At 35.5% G+C, this 21,039-nt stretch overlaps 1 protein-coding gene across 4 annotated transcripts; it reads left to right on the forward strand.

The window, feature by feature from the left end:
• Window positions 1-17,482: 17,482 nt before the first annotated feature.
• LOC137966191 (uncharacterized) lies at window positions 17,483-20,730 on the forward strand. Of its 4 annotated transcripts, none has more exons than XM_068812737.1 (2): window positions 17,483-17,717; window positions 18,444-20,730. In XM_068812737.1, the coding sequence occupies exon 2, from the start codon at window positions 19,687-19,689 to the stop codon at window positions 20,533-20,535; it is 849 nt and encodes a 282-aa protein (XP_068668838.1). In that variant the 5' UTR covers window positions 17,483-17,717; window positions 18,444-19,686; the 3' UTR covers window positions 20,536-20,730. The 4 variants fall into 4 exon arrangements, with proteins under 4 accessions (XP_068668838.1, XP_068668840.1, XP_068668841.1 ...); XM_068812739.1 differs by having other exon boundaries at window positions 18,800-20,730; XM_068812740.1 differs by having other exon boundaries at window positions 18,822-20,730.
• The last annotated feature ends 309 nt before the right edge of the window (window positions 20,731-21,039 follow it).

Below are 21,039 nucleotides of genomic sequence, written 5' to 3' on the forward strand. Positions count from 1 at the left end.
CTCTATTATAAATAGAAGTTCTTTGTACTCAATTATAATCAATTCAATGAATTAATTCTCTCTTCCGGAAATTCAACAAAGATTATAGGTTACTAGGGGCAAACTTGTAGAAACTCCTATGGAGATGGGTATAATCTTCATGAAAATGATAATGCGGAACTCAAGGACAAGGCCACACACTGGAGGGTGATTGAGTTGAGGATATTACTGAAGAAGAAGACGGAATTCCACCTTGCACGAAAAAAAAAAATGATGGGTCCAAAATAGAATTTATAAATTTGACTGTTTAGAGGGAGGTGGATGTCTATGTGTTAATATATAAAACTTATTTAGAGTGTAGATGATGATCATAGAAATTAAGGGTCTATTTAGTGACCTTCCACTTCCAAGTTTCTAGCCGCAATGCATTTGTTTTGGTCAAATTAATTATCTCTTGCATCTCTAACAGTGAAATTCTAGTTCTTCATCCCTCCCGTATCTCTCTTTGTTCGTTCGTTCTTCTCCTCTTCTCTTTGTATAAGAATACTGGAGCCTTACTCCTTGAGCATGATCATCTTTTAGTTTCCTCCTTTCACATCTCATAATTGACAAAAGTTTTTTAAATCATCTCAACTAAAAATAATTTAAAGAAAAAAATACATCTCATTGAACTCTCCATCCCCCATCTTAATTAATGTTGTTACATACATTAATCTAAATTGATTGAGTCTTTCTCTTGCATAGACCACTAAAAATCCTCAAATTACTCTCTTACATGACAAGTGAAAGTGAATTATTTTGTGTTAGGGTGTACAATGGAAAGTGCAATGCAAAATATTTTTTAGTGAAGTATAAATTGTAGAGAGAATTTTTATTAGTTAAATATTCTAATAGATTTAACTTTTATAATTTTTACATAGTTTTTATTAATAAACTAATAGATATATTTTAACTTGATATGAAGTATAAATAATTTAAAAATTGAAGTAAGATTATTTAATTAATTAAATATATAAAAATAAAATAAAAAACAAATAAAGATTTTTAATATTAAAATATTTAATCAAATTATTATTTTTTTAGTGTTTAAATTCTCACACTTAAACTAATAATTAAATATAATATTAATCATCATTAATTTATATAAAAAGTTTTTTTATTAGATCTATTACCTCTTATAAGATCTATTTCCTGTTCAATACTCACCATTATGGATTGATCAATTATTCCTAGACAAATTGGTTTTCTTTAGTAATTTTTTTTAGTGGAAAAATACTTGAAACCTCTTTTAGTTATTTCTCGAGAACAAAGTAAATGTACATGATATAAACTTTTGACATAGCATTATATAACTGAACATAATACTTCATAGATAATGTCAAAGAATAGTATTTATTTACTTGAAGAGAGAGAACAACATTCGTATTATCGTTTAGGAATAGACTACTCATAAAAACTCCCACAAACATTTTGGTTTCTTTTAATTTTTCTATTCCAAGCTTCCCACAAGTATGAATCCATACAACTATCAATCACGAGGAGTAAAGAACAATTTCCTAGTTCAAACCAACATTTTATTACCAAAATGATTGGAGAATCCACTTAATCGGCAGTGATAAGAACATCTAATTATCAAAAGAGACAAAAAAAACAAAAGGCCAAAATAATATTGTATTCATCATTGATAGGATTGTTAATAGATAGAAAGGAAAATTCTCATTTAATGAAAGCTACCTACAAACCGAACACAACTTTTACTTTCTAACAACACTTCCCAACGTCTGGTGCACTGCACTCAGCCTTGCAAGGGCCTCTGGCTTCAAATCAAGTTAAGTAGTAATTATCAGCAACCTGAGTGCACACAACAGAACTAGGTCAGTGTTGCATGCGTTGGAGAATATCAAGTCCCCATAGCCAGGTAACCTAATTTAAATTTGATGCATCTTCACTAACTGTCCATATCCGATACTCACTCAATATATAAGAGCAAATTTCATGAGTTTAAAACATTTCATAATCCAGATCAATATAACTATCACTTCTATCACTATTACTTCCGACATCATCTCCAATTGCCTTCATCCTCTCATTTTTACTATTTTCTCTCTTCCAATCATGAATTCAAGAGTCCCATATTGAGCTACAGTAGTCACAATTACTTATTCCTATTTCAAAAGAGGGTGCCATAACAACTTCATGACAAAAAATGTGCCATTGCAAGCTAGTGATGAACAGATGATTGCCTGATTCTTCAGTCATTCGTATTTATACATCAGATTATTTTGTGTTTCACAAAGCAAAAACTTTAGGGAAATGGAAAGGGAGAAGAAAGAGAATGAAACAAGTGAACATGAGCTTTTTAAAAAAAATGGAGCAAGAGAAAGAAGATGTCAGCAAGGGGTAGCAAAAAAAAAGAATGGGAATCATAATAAGCATATGAGGAGGTCATTTACCCCTATAAATTGTCATGTACAAAATATAGCACAATCATTGATGACATATTCCTCAATGCATTTATTAATAAATTGAAATGAAATCATACTTCAATTACTCTGTGAACGAAAATACCATCTACGTGAAACCTATAAAAAGTAGACATCAGAAAGCACCAGCAAATAAACGAACACAAAATTTAAAGTTCATCTTTAATTTCATCTTCATTCATCTACATGAACTTCATCTTCGAACTGGGCATTAGTGTGGACGAGTTCGTGTGCACTGGAAAATAGTTTCCAGTATTAGTGCCCCCAAATAAGAAAAATATGGAAAATAAGCTAATTAGTAACTTGTAATAGCATACTTAATTAAAATATAATACTTAAACATTAAATTAGGTAAAAAAAACATTATTACTACACGAATAACTAATTTAATGTATAACTAAAATATATTAATATACTAATTAATGGAATTATATATTATATTAGTTAATTATTACTATTTATTGTACATTAATACAGGGTTTACGTGAGCCAATTAACTAATTTCAAGGCTCCTTTCACCCTCCAAAAAGAAAATGGAAATGAGGAGAGGGCGCATGATTCCAATTTTTGTCAAAGGGAGACGACAAGTCTTTTGTTGGCAAAAATCAACAAGGTAGTTTCTCCTCTGTATTTCATAACCAACTAGACAAATCCCTTGTCCAGGTTATACATATATCAAACTTGACTCAGCAGAGTTTTCTGCTGCAACCAGTGAACTGATCTGATTGCCTTAGAGCTTGTCTGGTTGGACTGTTTAAGATAAGCATTGGTTTCAAGCAAAAATCCTAAATGGAGGCATGAAGCTGCTTTTGGCAACTGTGACAACATGGATACCTCCAACATTGGCATTTGACAATGCAGCTAACATTAACAATGAAGTATCTAAGGCAGAGTAAGAAGTAATTCATCCATGGGTCCAAAAACCTGTCTGTTGTGGAGACAAATGCAGCTGGACTTCGGCCAATGATGACTTCAAACCAATTGTGACTTATTTGTTCACATGGAAATAAATTTCATGAGGAAGACACTTCAAGCAATTCCGATGCCCCACTAAGGTTGGAGGAGAGTTTGAGACCGATGAGTCTTAATAGTAGATTTTAAACCTGAAGGGTCTGTTTGGAGATACACCCAAATACATCGAATAAAATTATAATTAAATGAAGAAAGTGCTTACAATGAACAATGTCAAATACTGGGAACATGACACTGGCCCCAAACATCAGAATGAACGATGTAAAAAAAAAAATGACTGCTTTTGGATTGGCTTAAAGGAAATGGAGAGATCCTTGCTCAGTTGTTGAGTCAGACAAAAATGTTAGACCGAAAGGAAATGTAGGAAAAAGGCAAACCAAATTTTCAGAAGTGGAATGACTTAGTTGTAGATGTCACCGTAATGGTGAGACTGTTGAATCTTGTGCTTGTAAAGCTTCTTGTGAGTGGCTCTTCAAACTATAATCCGTCTCTTTAACATGTAGAAACAATCATTCTCCTTGGTGTGAGAACCCGAAACAAATCATGAGAAGGTTTGAAAGTGACAAAACAACTCAAAGATTTAGTGAGTTAACTAACTAATAAAAAATTAAGGGAAAATTTAGGAACAAACAACACATACTAAGGTGACATGAATGAAGATGGAACTAAAATACTCATTCCTTGAATTGATGAAATGGATCCATCAGCTAAGGTGACATGTTTAATAGTAGAAAACTCTTTTAAGTTAGAAAATTAAGATAATGTACCAGACATATATGGGTAGTAGCTCCAGAGTCAAGAACCCAAATGGATGAAGGATGCACATGAAGAGCTGGCAATTCTAGCATGTTCTGATCATAAATATAATTTGAGGATACCTTCATTTCTTAAGCATAAATAGCTTTTAAGGATACCACCATTTCCTTCATAGTGTCACAATTCATAACTTGATTCCTCATATTGGAATCAATGTTGTAGATCAACAAGATCATAACCTGACTATCTTCGACTTTGTAGTCATCATCCAAAGGGACAGGAGGATACTCCCAAATGAACTTGGACTTCCTCTTCACTTTTAGATATATGTGAATTTATTTTGACCTACAAAGATAGTTTTGACCATTCAATGTCTCAAATGTAATCAAAATCAGATATATTCCCACTGAATTTCCATATTTTCTTATTGGGGTGATGATTTCACCAAAAACAACCATGAAAATATAGATAGAATAATACTCACTTTGACCCTAATGTCACTTCACACCACAATTGCACAAGTCCCTTGAGGTTATACTGGTCAAAGTAGTTTGTTAAGTTGTTTCAGTTCTACCGTTATAGACTTCTTATTACAGTGGTAGTTTTATCTTACTTTCATCCACCCATAACCCTATTACTCAGTTACCTTTATCTTACCATCCTTTTTTTATTCTCGTTTACCCCTTTAGGGCAACCTCTTTGTGTGTTGCTTCCGTTGGTCCTTTTTTTCTATATGGATTTTTTTTAGTCCATTAAAATTTTTTATTTGTACCTTTAAGGTGGATTTTACCATCATCTTTTGAGTGTTTGACATTACCCTTTTTTTTTATTATTATCACTATTTTGTTTGAAATCTTATAAAGTTGGTTTCAATGTTTTTTATTAGCAATGTTTTTCTATGAATGATTCTACAAGCTAAACCAATCCTAATCATTTTTATTACTCTATTGATTTTATGTATTTCTTTAAAAAAATTATTTGTAAGACTTTGTGAGTGTTGCAATCGATGCGCCTCTTTGGATCTATTTTCTTTAGTATCAGAATTAATATGGTGGAGTCTAAGAGGAGTTTCATGGTAAAGAGGTCTCCAATAAGAGTATCAATTAAAGGTATTTTATTTAGTTAGTCTTTTACTTATGTCTAATTTTTTAATTGTTCTAGGTGTGTTTGACTTTCAGTGTAACTGAGAAATTGGTAGTTTAATTGTAATGTGATTTTACTTGTTTCCACTATTATAAATAGAAGCTTATTGTACTCAATTATAATCAAATCAATGAATTATTTCTCTCTTCTAGAATTTCAACAAAGAGTATAGGTTATTAAGGGCAAACCTAAAGAAACTCCTATGGAGACGGACATAATCTTTATGAAAATGATAGTGCAGAACTCAAGGACAAGACCACTCACCAGATTTCCACCTAGAACCAAAAAAAAATGATGGGTCCAAAATAGAATTTATAAATTTGATGATTTAGAGGGTGATGGATAAGTATGAATTAATATATAAAAATTATTTAGAGTGTAGATGATTATCATAGACATTAAGGGTCTGTTTAGTGACCTTCCACTTCCAAGTTTCAGGTTGCAATGCGTTTGTTTTGGTCAGATTAATTATCTTCTGCATCTCTAACGGTGAAATTTTGGTTCTTCTTCCCTCATGTATCTCTCTAGGTTTGTTCATTCTTCCCCTCTTCTCTTGTATCAGAATACTAGAGCCTTGCTCCTTGAGCATGATCTTCTTTTAGTTTCCTCCTTTCACATCTCATAATTGACAAAAGTTATTTAAATCATCTCAACTAAAAAAAATCAAAAGAAACCAATACATCTCATTAAATTCCTGTCCGGCATCTTAATTAATGTTGTTAAGTAAATTTATCTAAATTGATCGAGTCTTTCTCTTGCGTAGACCACTAAAAATCCTCAAATTACTCTCTTACATGACAACTAATATTACTACCTCCTAGGCAGTCCCAACAAATCTTAATCCACTTTCGATCTCCTCCTCTTTCATTTTCTTTTGTGGAAGTTAGTGCTTTTGAAAGTGTGGTGAAAGTGAAAGTGAATCACTTTTTTGTGTTAGTGTATACAATGGAAAATGTGATGAAAAATATTTTTTGGTGTTAATGTGCACAATAGAAGGTGTAGTATTAGTGCAGAGAGAATTTTTATTAATTAAATATTCTGATAGATTTAACTTTTATAACTTTTACATAATTTTTTATTAATAAACTAAAAAATAGATTTTATCTTGTAAAAAATTATAAATAATGAAAAATTAATTTAAATTAATTAATTAATTAAATATATAAAATAAAATAATTTTAAAAATAATTACTTGTTAATTTTTAGGATTCCATGGATTTAGCTCATGGAGAAAAAGAGAAAGACACCCTTGGGAGAAAACAAGAGGAAGAAGAGGTGATGGACTTGATTTCCTAACCCTCCCCCTGAAGTTCTATTTATATATTAATAAAACTATTGTATTACAATAATACCCCTAAACTTAGGGTTTAGGGTCTAGGGTTTTAACCCTGGAATTTTAACATAATTACATCAATGTCATCTCTATGAGATGACCCTTTATTTACCATCCTACCAACATTGTATGGGCATGTGGGCCTTCTCCTTGATATATGGGCCTTGAGCCCATCTTCCACATCTCTTGGATGTGTGGGTCTTCTTTGGTCTTATGGACTTGGACCCATCTTCTATCACACTTGGATAAGTGAGCTTTCCTTGGTCGTGTGGGCTTGGGCCCTATCTTCCAACACTCCCCTTCAAGCTGGGGGTGAGAGAATAGCATGAACTCCCAACTTGCCATTTTGTTACTCTCCAAATCTCACTATAATAAATTTATAACAATAGGCCTTTTTAAAATAGAGACCTAAAACTCTCTAGTAGGGCCCAACATGACTTCTGCTGCTACTTAATGTTATTCGGGGTTTGAGCCTATTCCTGTCGACTTACCACCACGTGGGTTAAATTGTTATATGACCTCGCATTTTTTAGAGGTCGCCAAACCATACATATCAACCAAAGCGGCTCCATGTCTGCTTCAGCAAGGTAGAGCACAACTCTATTTCATTTTCTACCTCAGAGCGTAGCCAAATATTACTAAGTACCTAGCTTCGGTCCTATTTGGCACTATTTCGATACTATTTAAGTGACACTATTCTAAATAGTTATTGTTAAGATTGTAAAACAAAGATATGATAAACAAAACACTGTGGAGAGCAAATATATTTATATGCAGAATTAAACATAAACAAATACTGTAGAGATTCATATATTAAAAAATATTGTTCAAAACAAAATATAAAACTAAGTACATAACTCCCAAAGTTACCTACCGTGTTACCGGTCGGTTCCCTCTTTACTACTCAGCCATTATGGCTGTTTTGAACATACCGTGCTTTAGAAACTTTGCCGGAGGATGCTTGCTGGAAATCGCCTTGTCTTCTTTAATCTCCTTCTTCTTCAGAAAACTTTGATTGTTCTTCGAATTGCCTCGAACTTCTTCTGGGCTTCGATTTTATAGCTAGGGGTGGAAAAATCTTTACCATCTTGCCCTTGAACTAATGGTTCTTGTTAAAAGACAAAGGGTAACTTTTACCTTTGTTTGCTTTCATTCTTACCCTTGCTTTGTCGCCTTTCGGCATCGAAAGAGGGGGTAGATGAGTCTTTTCAACTTCTGACGTCATTTTGATGACGAAAGAGATTTTTTATTGTTGTCATTTTGCTCACTAGGATTTTGATGCCATTTACTGACATAATTGCTGACGCTTTGAAATGAATACCTTCATTCTGACACGTTGTCTTCTGATTCTTTGTTAGTTGACACTTGTGCAGTTTGTCGAAAGTGAGTTGGGCCATGCCACAAAAGCTTTCTTTTGTATTTTTACTTGCAGGGATTTTTTCACTGAGTATTTTCCCCAGCGTTTCTTCCAGAGATTTCTGAACATTTGCTGGGGATTCATTGAAGCTTTTAGATACAATAGTTAGTGGTACCGATGTCTTGTATACATAACTTTGCTACTTTTGTAACAGTATTTGGAGGTATTGGATGAGATTTTTTATTCCCATTGTCCTTCTATTTTTCCAGGCTTCTTTAGGACATGGTTGTGATTTTGGTTTAAGCTTTGGATAGAAATACGGTAGTTTTCCATCTTTGTCAAGAATTTCAAGTGTTATAACCCAAATGCTTGGTATAACGCTGTTATTCTCAATAATTTTTGCTATGGAAGAGATAAATCTCAACCTTATAGCTTTTGCCTTAGTAGAAGAGTAGAAATTCTTACATGATTCGGTTATTTCTTTTAGCAATCTTTCAAGTACAGATAAATCTATTGCTTGTATAAAGATTTGTCCAATTAGTCCGTATATGTATAGCATACTGACATATTTACTATCCAATTCTGGATGTATCACTAATTGGTTCCAGCGTTCACTAGAGTCTATGGTCATGAAGGGAGTGTAAATTCCTATGCCAATTTTTTCATTCCAGTTTTGGAACTGGGTCTTATGGCAAGTTGACTCTTTTGAACTATCAATGGCCACCTTTTGAGGGCATAGCGAAGGTTCTTCTGACATAATGTCTGTGAGTTTTAGAGGTTTGATTTTCTTAAGAAAATCATACTCATTAAACTCAATTTTATCCATTTTCCTAAGTTTTTCAACCTAGTGGATTCGGATGGGGTAACTAACCTTGCCTTGAAAGAAATATCTTTTTGTGGCTTATCCATCTCCATGGGTTCTGGAGTAGTTATGACTTCCTTTTCGGCTCGAGACCGGTAGGTAGAAGTCCCTAATTCCTCTGTCTTGCTAGAAGACTGAGTTATGATTTCTTTCTCATGCTGAGCACAATCGATATAAATCCCGTTTCGACCTGTATTCAACTGAATACTATAGTCATCCGTCTGCATTTCTGTTGACGTTGTTGCTTCCTTTCCCACAAGGGGGATCCGGTAGAAGTCCCGGAAGAGCTTGGCGAATCACGCCTTTTCTTGAGTTCTTTTAACTCTTCGGTTAGTTCTTTATCCTTGAGTTGTAAGTCCTCGATGTTTAGCCCGTAGCGGGTATAATTCTTTGACAGTTCTCCTCATTCAGAAAGAACCAAGAGGTTGTCAAAAAGAGATTGTAATGTTGAGAGCAATACCGTAAGAGTGGCTATTGTTGTTGCTAGATTTATCAATGTGTTGCTGAGGGGATCCATCTTCTTTACATGTCTGTAACACAAGAAAATTCTCGAGTAAGAGTATCAAGTAAATAATTTTTGTTTCCTTTAATGTGTTCAACTGTACAAGAGAATTGAAAGAACCACTGCTGCCAGCGGAGTAGTCTACCCCAACAAAGTGAATCTTCTAAATTTCTTGTCATGAAACCGAAAAAATTCTTTCAGTCAGTTCTAACTAGAAATTCTTTGGGGGCAAGATAAATATAAAATTTCTTTATCCCATTTTTTACCGATAATTTTGTTTTCATATGAATGATAATTTATTTCAGCTGATGTAAATGTTCTTGAGGTATATTTGCATATTCTTTCAGAATCATTGGTTTTACATTTTAGTACCGCTACCCATGTATGATCTGATAAATCGGTTTATAAAATCTGCTTTGCATTGGGATCTGGTAGAGTTAAAGCTGGAAGATGTTTCAACACGTGTTTGATCCTGATTACTTTGGAACTATCATCGGGACTCCATTCCCATTTGACATATTTCTTTAACTTTTTTTGAAAATTTTTTCTAATTTCTGCTAAATTCTTTATGAATTGTTCAGCATACATTAGACATCCTAAAAAACATTGAAGTTGTTTTACATTTTCTATTTTATTCGCTAGTTTTTCCAGAATATGGTTTTGGAGAATGATTTCTCCTATAGAGATGTTTAAACCTAGGGGGGGGGGGGGGGGGGTTAGTCCACAAAAAACTTGAATTGAAGTGAAGAATTCAATTGAACTTAAATGAATTGATTCAACTTCAACTCATCTTTGGATGTTAGTGTAGACGAGTTCAAGTGCACTAGAAAACAAATTCCAGTGTTAGTGCCTCCAAATTAAAAGTATGATATAAAGAAGATAATGAGTAACCTTTTATAATATACTTAAAAATAATATATACCTAAATAGATAATTAACCAAATAAACATGGTTACTATACTTATAAGTGATTTAACGTGTAGTATTAGAATATATTAATATCCTAATTATTGTAAAAATATATTATATTACTTAATGACTATAGTTTATTATAAATTAAAACAATAATTACATGTGACTAGAATAAATTATTTAAAATAAATAAAAACTTTAAAAATAACATAAGTGAATATAATAAATAAATAAATTATTTTGTAATAACATAAGATATAGTTTAACATTAAAACTCTGTATTTTAATACAAAATAAAAAAACATAATAAATAAATAAATATATTAATTTATCAATAACATAATATATATTTTACATATTATTAAATAATAATATATTAACAAAAAATGAAAAACTAATGGTTTAATTAATTGGATAATTAAACCAATTATGATGATGGTTTAATTTTTCTAACTTAGGAAAAATTAAACATCGTCTTCCTTAGCACGCGTCGTCTTCCTCAGCGGCGGGGCGGCGTGCAACAGCGACGGAGGCGATGCTCCGACGGTACGCCAAGAGGGAGAAAAGAGGGAGGCCAAGAGGTGTGCTGTGCAATGGAGGTCGAGAGGGAGAGGAGAGGGAGATCGAGAGTAGGGACGAAGGCCGAAGGGGGGGAATAGAGGGAGGCCAAGAGAGAGTGCTCTGTGACAGAGGTCGAGAGGGAGAGGAGAGGGAGGCCGAGAGGGAGGAAGGCCGACTGGGGTGGGGGAAGAGGGTAGTGAAAAACAAACTTTGCTAAAGGATCACGGGGGGAGAGGGGAAGGAGCAAAGCGACGTTGTGCGCTTCAATCGGTTGATTCACAAAATAGGTATGAATCAACTTTCCCCGATTTTTGCCTGAGCGAATGAAGTGGTGTAATCTCACTTCAATGTAATTTATTATACATTAACGCCATTATTTAATGAACTAAGTAATGCAGGGGGAATTGATTCCACTTCATTGTGGACTAACCACCACACCCAAGCGCTCCCACCCCACCCCCCTAAGAAATCTATCTTAGTCTTAAACAATTCCATTTTCTTTTTGCTGAGTGTTATCCTTGCAGTTTTTAAGGCATTTAATACCTTAAGTAGTTGTTCTTTATGTTGGTCTTTGTTGTCAGAGAAAACCAAGATATCATTAATATAAACTAAACATAATTTTAAAAATGGTTGGAGAATATCATCCATTATTCTTTAAAAGATATTTGGAGATTTTTTTAACCCAAAGAGCATGACAATCCACTCTAGTGTCCAAAAGGACAAAAAAATGCAATAAGGGGAATAACTCGTTCTATTAGACGAATTTGCCAAAACCCTGACTTGCCGTCAAACTTGGAAAACCATTGTTTTCCCTGTATTGCAGCTATTAACCTTTATTTATTAGGAAGATATTAGTCATCCATTTTTTTGACTTCATTAATTTTTTTATAGTTAATGGACCATTCTTTCTTTTCCACGTTTTATCTCTGCATGATTCCGAACAAGGAAAGCAGGAAATGTGTGTGGAGAATAACTTGCTCGAATTAAACCTTGGGTTAGCAAGTCATTTGTCTGAGTTGAGAACTCTTCATCATCAGATGGAGTGTAAACCATAGGTTTTTCTCGAATCTCTTTTTTAGGATCAAGAAATTTGAGGTCTGCATATGGTTTTTGTTTATTCCACCATTCTTAGGGTTGCTCAGAATAATTGGATTCCGGAAGCTATTGAACTTCTGTATCACAGGATTCTGCGAGGAGGAGAGATTCCAGGGGGAACCTCATCACCACGCTTACTGCGTTTTTTGAAGACTTGATGGAGGACTTCTCCATTGCCATATATGGCAAAGGCTTCAAGAGGTTTTACTGTGTATACATATACTGCATAATTGTCTATTTCGTGTCTGGTTTGACAACGAAGTTTGTAGTAATCTGGAGTTTGTTCTATAGGGGTGTGGAACATTAACCATTCATTTCCTAGGATTGTCCAGAGTTAATATTTGGTCCTAAACTTATTAGTTTTGGGATCATAAAATTTTCACCTCCATTGTCGAGATGAACATTTCGGGCTGCTGCAGGAAGGGACATGTTTTTTCCTGAGCCAATTGTTACTTGAAGCGGTACTTCAAGTGTTTTCCATAAATTGGTTGGAAGTAGATTTTTTCGGGCTAGACAATAAGAACTTCCAGTATCTGTAAGAGCATGTATATGGAATTTTATATATCCCGGAAGCTTAAGCATGACCGTGATATATGAATTTCCAGAGGCTCCACATGCTTTGCATTTATGCGGATACTCATTTGGAAAATGTTCCTGATGAGTCAGACAAGTTTTTTGAAGTGGAAAACTCTGTTTCGAGATGAAGTTCATATACTTCATCTTTTGATTGGATTTCATCATGATGAATGATTTTCAGTCCTTTTTCTTCGGCTAATACCATATATGTATTGTACCACCATTTTTTCTTATCATTAGGACAATCGCGGGCGAAATGTCCTTCTTTCTAGCATATCCAGCATTTGCATTTGCTCGGGGGTTTGTTCTTTTTCTAAAGTATCTCTTTTTAGGAGTATACCTAGATTTTGAAATTTTTTGTATCCTAAAATTTTTCTCATGAAATTTCTTAGGATATTTTCTTTGCTTCTGGTTGTGGTTTTTACAACCATAAGCTCCTTCATTTTTGTTCTGGTTGGAACAACATAATGTTTGTTTGTGCCCTTTACTACTTTTCTTTGTAGTTTTTGTGCTTCATAGAGGTTTACCAACATGTCTTGTACAAACTTGTGTCTTCTTCCTAGAGTATCCATGTGAAGGAAAACATCCATGGTCAAGGCTGAAAACTCTGGGTTATTTTGCCAATATTTTACAATGTAGTCTTTTTTAGCAACAATTGCAAAAGGTTCTGGCAATTTTGAATAAAAAATTAGCTTATAAGGTTTCTGATCATCTTTTTGTAGCTTATAGAAGTAACTTGCAAATTCGTAATAATATTTCTAGTAAAAATAGATGCTACAGATTTGTAACTTGTTTAGTTTTTGGAGAATTTCTAAACGTTTTCTTTGTTTAGTAGTCTCATTATGAGCTTCTAGGGTGGGGTGTATTCCTAGAAATTCTTTTGAAATCTTAGCCACTAATCCTTTCAAGATTGAGGCTATAGATGTTGATGTAGTTGTTTTTTGTTCTTCGGGAAGGTTGTCCCACCAATGAGCTACATTACCCTGTAAAGCATGGGTAAAGAAGTTAAATGCTGAATCTTTATCCCAAGATTTGTGCATACTGGCAGCATTGCTCATTCTTCTTTCTCATTCTTTAAGGATTCTTTTTCCATCCTTGGGGCAATCCAAGTAGAGATAAAATCCAAATGGGTTTATGCTATCAATGGATTTGTGTCCTTTAGTAGCATGTGATGGATCAACATTAGTGTATTTTGTTGAATATCTTTGTCCTCCCAACGATATTTTAGAGTGGGAGTAACTTTATTTTTCTCGAGAGTTATCCGTTGTGCGGTCTCGGAAGTTGTAACCTTTTGCAGCTGTTGCTGAAAAACACTATATTGTGAAATATTGGCAAAATAACCCAGAGTTTCTAGCCTTGACCATGGACGTTTTCCTTCAAATGGATACTCCAGGAAGAAGGTACAGGTTTGTACAAGACATGTTGGCAAACCTCTGTGAAGCACAAAAACTACAAAAGAAAAGTAGTAAAATGCACAAACAAACATTATATTGTTCCAACCAAAACAAATATGTAGGAGCTTATTGTTGTAAAAACCACAACCCGAAGCAAAGAAAATATCCTAAGAAATTTCATAAGAAAAAAATTAGGATACAAAAAAGTTCAAAATCTAGGTATACTCCTAAAAAAAGATACTTTAGGAAAAGATCAAACTCTGACCCCACCTCATCCAGTAAAGGGTCAAATGCATATTTCCCAAAGGGAAAACCATCGAGCAAATACAAATGATGGATATGCCAGAAAGAAGGACATTTCTCCCGCGATTGTCCTAATGATAAGAAAAAAATGGCAGCACAATACATATATGGTATTAGCCGAAGAAAAAGGACTGGAAATCATTCATCATGATGAAATCCAGTCATAAAATGAAGTATATGATCTTCATCTTGAAACAGAGTTTTACACTTCAAAAAACTCAGAAAACATGTCAGACTCAACGGAACATTTTCCGAATGAGTATCCGCATAAATGCAAAGCATGTAGCCTCTGGAAATTCTTATGTCACGGCCATGCTTAAGCTTCCGGGATATATAAAATCTCATATGCACGCTCTAGTAGATACTGGAAGTTCTTATTTTCTAGCTCGACAAAATTTACTTTCTGCCAATTTTTTGAAAACACTTGAAGACCCGCTTCAAGTAACAGTTGGCTCAGGAGAAAACATTTTCCTTCATGTAGCAGCCCAAAATGTTGATCTCGACATTGGAGGTGAAAAATTTATGATCCCAAAGCTAAATAATTTTAGGACCAAATATTAACTCTAGACCATACCTAGTCCTAGGAAATGAATGGTTAATGTTCCACGCCCTTGTAGAACAAACTCCAGATTACTACAAACTTCGTTGTCGAACTAGACGCGAATTAGACAATTTTGCAGTATATGTATACGCTGTAAAATCTCCTGAAGCCTTTGCCATATCTGGCAATGGAGAAGTCCATCAAGTCTTCAAAATACACATCAAGTGTGGTGATGTGGTTCCCCCCCCTAGAATCTCTCCTTGTCGCAGAATCCTACTATACAAAAGTTCAACAGCTTCTGGAATCCACTTGTTCTGAGCAACCCTATGAATGGTGGAATAAACAAAAACCATATGCAGACCTCGAACTTCTTGATCCTAAAACAGAGATTCGATAAAAACCTATGGTTTAACTCCATCTGATGTTGAAGAGTTCTCAACTTAGATAAGTGACTTGCTAACCGAAGGTTTAATTCGAGCAAGTTATTCTCCACACACATCTCCTGCTTTCCTTATTCGAAATAATGCAGAGATAAACATGGAAAAGCAAGAATGGTCATTAACTATCAAAAGGTTAATGGAGCCACAAAAATGGATGGCTACTATCTTCCTAATAAAGAAAGGTTAATAACCGCAATACATGGAAAATGGTGGTTTTCCAAGATTGACTGCAAGTCAGGGTTTTTTGCAAATTCTTCTAACAGAATGGTCTATTCCCCTTACTGCATTCAGCTGTCCTTCTAGACACTATGAGTGGCTTATCATGCCCTTTGGGTTAAAATAAGCTCCAAATATCTTTCAAAGAAGAATGGATGATATTCTCAAACCATTTTTCAAATTCTGTTTAGTTTATGATGACGATATCTTGGTTTTCTCTAACAACAAAGACCAACATAAAGAATAACTACTTAAGGTATTAAATGCCTTAAAAACTGCTGTGATAACACTCAGCAAAAAGAAATCAAAATTTTTAAGATTAAGATAGATTTCTTAGGTTTAAACATCTCTAAAGGATAAATCATTCACCAAAACCATATTCTGGAAAAACTAGCGGCTTTCCCGAATAAAATAGAAGATGTAAAACAACTTCAACGTTTTTTAGGATGTCAAACATATGCTAAACATCTTCCTGATTTAACTCTACCAGATCCCGATGCATCAGATCATACATGGGCAGCAGTACTAAAATGTAAAACCAATGATTCTGAAAGAATATACAAATATACCTCAGAAACATTTACATCTGCTGAAATAAATTATCATTCATATGAAAAAGAAATTTTAGCAATAAAAAATGGGATAAAGAAATTTTATATTTATCTTGCCCCCAAAGAATTTCTAGTTAGAACTGACTATAAGAATTTTTTAGATTTCATGACAAGAAATTTAGAAGATTCACTTTGTTGGGGTAGACTACTCCGTTGGCAGCAGTGGTTCTTTCAATTCTCTTTTACTGTTGAACACATTAAGGGAGACAAAAATTATTTACCTGATACTCTTATTCGAGAATTTTCTTGTGTTACAGACAGTTAGAGAAGATGGATCTAGCAGCAGCAATAACCACTCTTACGGTATTGCTCTCAACATTACAATCTCTTTTTCAACAACCTCTTGGTTCTTTCTGAACGAGGAGAACTACTAGAGAACTATGCCCTCTATGGGCTAAATAGAGAGGATTTACGACTCAAGGTGAACATACCAAAGAGTTAAAAGAACTCAAGAAAAAGCATGATTCGCCAAGCTCTTTTGGAACTTCTACCGGATCCCCCTTGCAGGAAAGGTAGCAACAACATTAGCAGAAATGCAGACAGATGACTGTAGTATTCAGTTGAATGCATGTCGAATCGGGATTTATACAGATTAGTCTGTTATGCACTCAATAACATTATTATGTTATTTAGAGTCTAATTAATTGTTTTTCTTTAATTTAATTTATTTTATTTCAGTTAAAGAATTAATAGGCCATAGGGGCATTTTTGTAATATTTTATCTATAGGGGTATTTTTGTAATATTTATTTTAAACCTTGTAAGGGTGAACCCTATTTAAGGGGTAAGAGTAATGAGAAGGACAATCATTGATTTAGCATAAACAAAGGTTTTGAGTTCTCTTCAACGAGCTCAGGGGTGTGCATTCTCCTCAAAGAACCTAGGGTTTTCAAGCTTCCCTTCGGCTTAATTTTCGTCTTTCTCTTCTTCCTCCCTACGAATCATTGTGTTAGATCCGCGATCATAACAACTGGTATCAGAGTGGGAACACAATGAGCGATTTTGCCCAAGGAAACTGGAATGTCGTGCTCGATCTATTGGAAGAAATATGTGCAGGACTTATAGTATGGGAAGAGGTCTTGCAGGATGGAATGTGTGCATCTTCCTTTAAAATTTCTGCAATTAAGAGGCATCTGGCTGCCATAGAAAAGAATGTCATACGACCTAAAATCTCCAAGCATGAAGAATTTATAGAATGCAAGGCAGTTGACGTTGTCTCGAACGGGCAGAAAGGCAATGGGCCAGAAAAATTCAAAGTCTTTCCAATGGTAGAGACATCCGAAATTGGGGACACAAATCCGAAATCGGACTCAAAAATTCCTAAATCAAACGGCGGGGACCCAAAATTTTCAAAATCGAAGAGGTATTCAACAACCCCCTTCTCACGGGAAGCCATACGTCTTCCACATGTGACGGGAAGCCATACGTCTTCCACATGTGACGGGAAGCCATACGTCTTCCACATGTGACACAAAAAAATCAGAGAGGCCTCTGTCTCAAAAAATCTCCAAGCGGAGAAGCCCCAAAGGGGTGTTGTTCGCCGTCGAAAAAAGCCCACCCTGCAACCAACCGCAACGCATTTCCGTCGAGGTCTGTCATTCCGGCAGTCGGCATGGCAAGGAGAAAATGGGAGAAAGGGAGATGAGAGAAAGGAGAACCAAAGTGGAAGACATAATTTTGGGGTAAGTTTCTGAAACACCCTCAATTTGCATGTCTGAACGATTCTTCCATGGGGGTGAAGGGGCTCCTCCAAGGGGTTGAGCATCAGCAACGCTGCTCGAAATTTCGGCCTGGTGGTTTTCTGTTCCGTTAAGCAGAGAAACAGTCCATTTTTTACGGAATTCTGGTTGTAGTGTCCGAATTGAGAGAGAAGGGATTTTTTTGGGAATTTCGGGAATGCTAAAAAAAATTATTGAGGTGATTTGTTTTTTGTTGATGCGAACAGTACCTATGCGTCTGTTCTTGGTCAAATTGAAAACACTGTGCTTCAATTGTTGGGTCCCATGTTTGCTGCTCGGGCCCTATTCGTAGAAATTTTTCACTTCGGTGGGAGTTTTGAATACGAGAAGGTAGACAACGTGGAAAAAACTGGAGATAAAATTTTTTGGGTGTGCTGGGAATGATCTTGTCCATGAATTATATCACTTTTTATGGGACGCATTCTATTGTTGTGGATGAACACAACAACAGTGTGGCCGTTTGGGTCATTTTGCCAGCAGTAACAGTCCATTTCAAAACGTTGTGTTTAATTTTTTGGATGATATGTATGCTGCTCGGCCACTGTTTGTCAAAATTCGTAAACCAGGTGGGAGTTCTGGAGATGTAAATTTTTCTGTGGAGATGCCTTATTTTTTTGTGGCTGGATTGAACAATTTGACTAAATTTCAATTTTTTTTTTGTTGTTGCAGTCTTGGGTTGGACAGGAGAGACACTTTCAATTTTTAAAATTGTTGCTGCTAAGGCAATGCAGAAATTGGCTCAATAGAAAAAAAACTAAACCTGTTGCTACTTATATTGGTTGTGGTTGTTCATTTGACTTTTGGTCCATTGCAATATGTTGCATGCTGGTTGGCTTTGTAGAAGCTTCATTTATAAGTTTTTCGGCTTCATTTATTGATGACAATGCACCTGAAACTCAGAAAACAGCTTGCCTTAGAGTCTTCTTCATGTGTTTACCAATTGGGGTGGCATTGGGTTATGTTTATGGATGTTATGATAGTATTAATGAAATTGGTGGAGTTGGAATGAACCTGATAGATCTCAGACAACGAATCTGGTCTCAACAGTTTTGCAGGCTACTGCACCAGGATTAAAAGAAAAACTACAACAACCTGCACTAGCACATGAATTCTGCAGAAGTTCCGCCTATTGTTCCAGCTCAATCCACTACATTGCTGGATTATACAGAGCATTTGTGACAATGCAAAAACCACTGCTGAAAAAAGTGATGACAGTTCTGAGAGTTAACCAGCAGTGACTTGTGAAGCCCAATTATCTGTTGTTGTGGGCACAACAGATACTTTTATGCAGGATGTAACTATTTCTTGCCGAACAGGGACATCAACAAAAGTCATTTTTGTTCTTACTATATGGGACATTTGTGGAGCTCTTGAGGCCAAGATGATGATGCAATTTACAATTGTTGTTGCTATTTGCAGTGAAGAAAAGGGCACCACAGTAGAAAATACAAACTAAAATAAATAATGCAGCTGAGCAACACCTGGAATATTCTGACTTTGAACAAATGAGACAAGACTTGAATATTCTTGTGCAGGTGGGAACATTGATAATGCTCGTGGTGTATTTAATGAATTACCTGCCATTGATCTAGTCTCAAATGAAATCTTAGGTGGCAGAGGGGTTGTCTTTGGTAAAAAAATGTCTTAATGCTATTCATTTTGAGAAATTGTTGGCAGATAGGGAGACTCTCAATGATGAAGGTTCTCTTGACCATAATTTGAATGTAATGTTGTGGGGAATGATTTTTATGGCTGTTGAAGGAAAAAAATTTAAATTCTGGGTGGCGTCTGGACAGAGTATAAGTGCTGCAGTTTTACGTGGGAATATCAACCATCTAAAGGATGGTGCTGAGGAACGTTTGCACTTATCAAGAGGGACAACTTGTGCTTACGCTCTGGCTTCTTCCACCAAATGAGGTCTGCCATGCTGGTGCTTCTTGACAGCCAAGGCCACAGTGTTGTTGGGGCAGAGCAGCAGACATTGCTGCTAGACAGCCAGCAACCAGCGCTGAAAACTGTGGCAGTGCAACAAAAATTGCTGCTCGACAGCCAACAACTAATGTTGAAAACAATGGCAGTGCAAAATGAAAAAATACATGGCTATCCACCTTTTGTTGGGGGTAATGTAGCCTATAAGATAAGTGTTGGCATGCTCAGAAGGATTCATCCTAGTGTTGGGTACAGGTTTGCAATAGTGCCAATTGATATGGTAGGTGTCGCAGATATTTTGTATGTTGTCCAAATAAATAATCTGGGTAGCGTTGGGCAATTTAGTGCACAACGACTACTTCCAAATACTTCAAATGATGCCTTTTGGGTGCATGTTCTTAGTCGAGCAGTCCTCTCTACTATTGCCTTGTTGAAGGATGTCGATAGTGGTATGTGGAGTCTTGACTTGGGTCATACAGACCATAGTCCTCTGAGTAGAAATTTAATAGTGACAGTGGTTGCTAGGGACAAGAAGAAAAACCACATCTCTGCCTTGTGTGGGAATTTTTGTGGAGCCATATCAGCCATGTATGCACAGACAAGTGAAGGGCAACTGGCTGAACTTGGGCATCCAGCCATAATTAGGAATCAGCTCAATCCAATTACTCAGGTTTTTGGGGACATGCTGCATTTTTCCAATGAGGCAACCGTTGGAGTAGATCACACAAGGGTTGTTCATATCAATGCAGAAGTTGCTAGTTTGGAGCAGGTGATAATTCATGTTGGAAGACAGGGCCCAAACCCACACAACCAAGGAAAACTCACATATTGAAGTGTATTAGAAGATGGGCCTAAACCCATAAGACTAAGGAAGACCCATGCATCTACGAGAGATTGAAGACGGGCTCAATGCCCACAAATCATGGAGAAGGCCCATAGGCCCATATACATTGATGGCAAGATGGTAAATAAAGGGTCATCTCATAGAGATGACATTGATGTAATTAAGTTAAAGTTTCAGGGGTTAAAACGCTAAACCCTCAACCCTAAGTTCAGGGGTATCATTGTAGTATTGTAGTTTCATAAATCTATAAATAGAGCTTCAGGGGGAGGGTTAGGGATAATCAATTCCATAACCATGCTCACTGAGGTGCGCACTCATCTTCAAGAGGCTCAGAATACTATGAAATTTTATTATGACAAGAAGCACCGAGAAGTCTTCTTTTCTCCAGGAGATTATGTATGGCTGCGTCTCTAACATTACAGGCAGCTGTCACTAATAGCCTCCAAACCACAAGCTCTCTTCGAAGTATTATGGTCCCTTTCAGGTGATGGA

The sequence above is a fragment of the Aristolochia californica genome, unplaced genomic scaffold (assembly GCF_029961685.1).
Source record: "Aristolochia californica isolate CCGP_79_NKW_82.1479 unplaced genomic scaffold, dmAriCali1.0.hap1 SCAF_5, whole genome shotgun sequence".
In the NCBI taxonomy this organism is placed as follows: domain Eukaryota; kingdom Viridiplantae; phylum Streptophyta; class Magnoliopsida; order Piperales; family Aristolochiaceae; genus Aristolochia; species Aristolochia californica.

What these genes read in the sequence shown, in the direction of transcription:
- LOC137966191 (XM_068812737.1), top strand. Translation starts at nt 19,687, where the DNA reads ATGAGGTCTGCCATGCTGGTGCTTCTTGACAGCCAAGGCCACAGTGTT.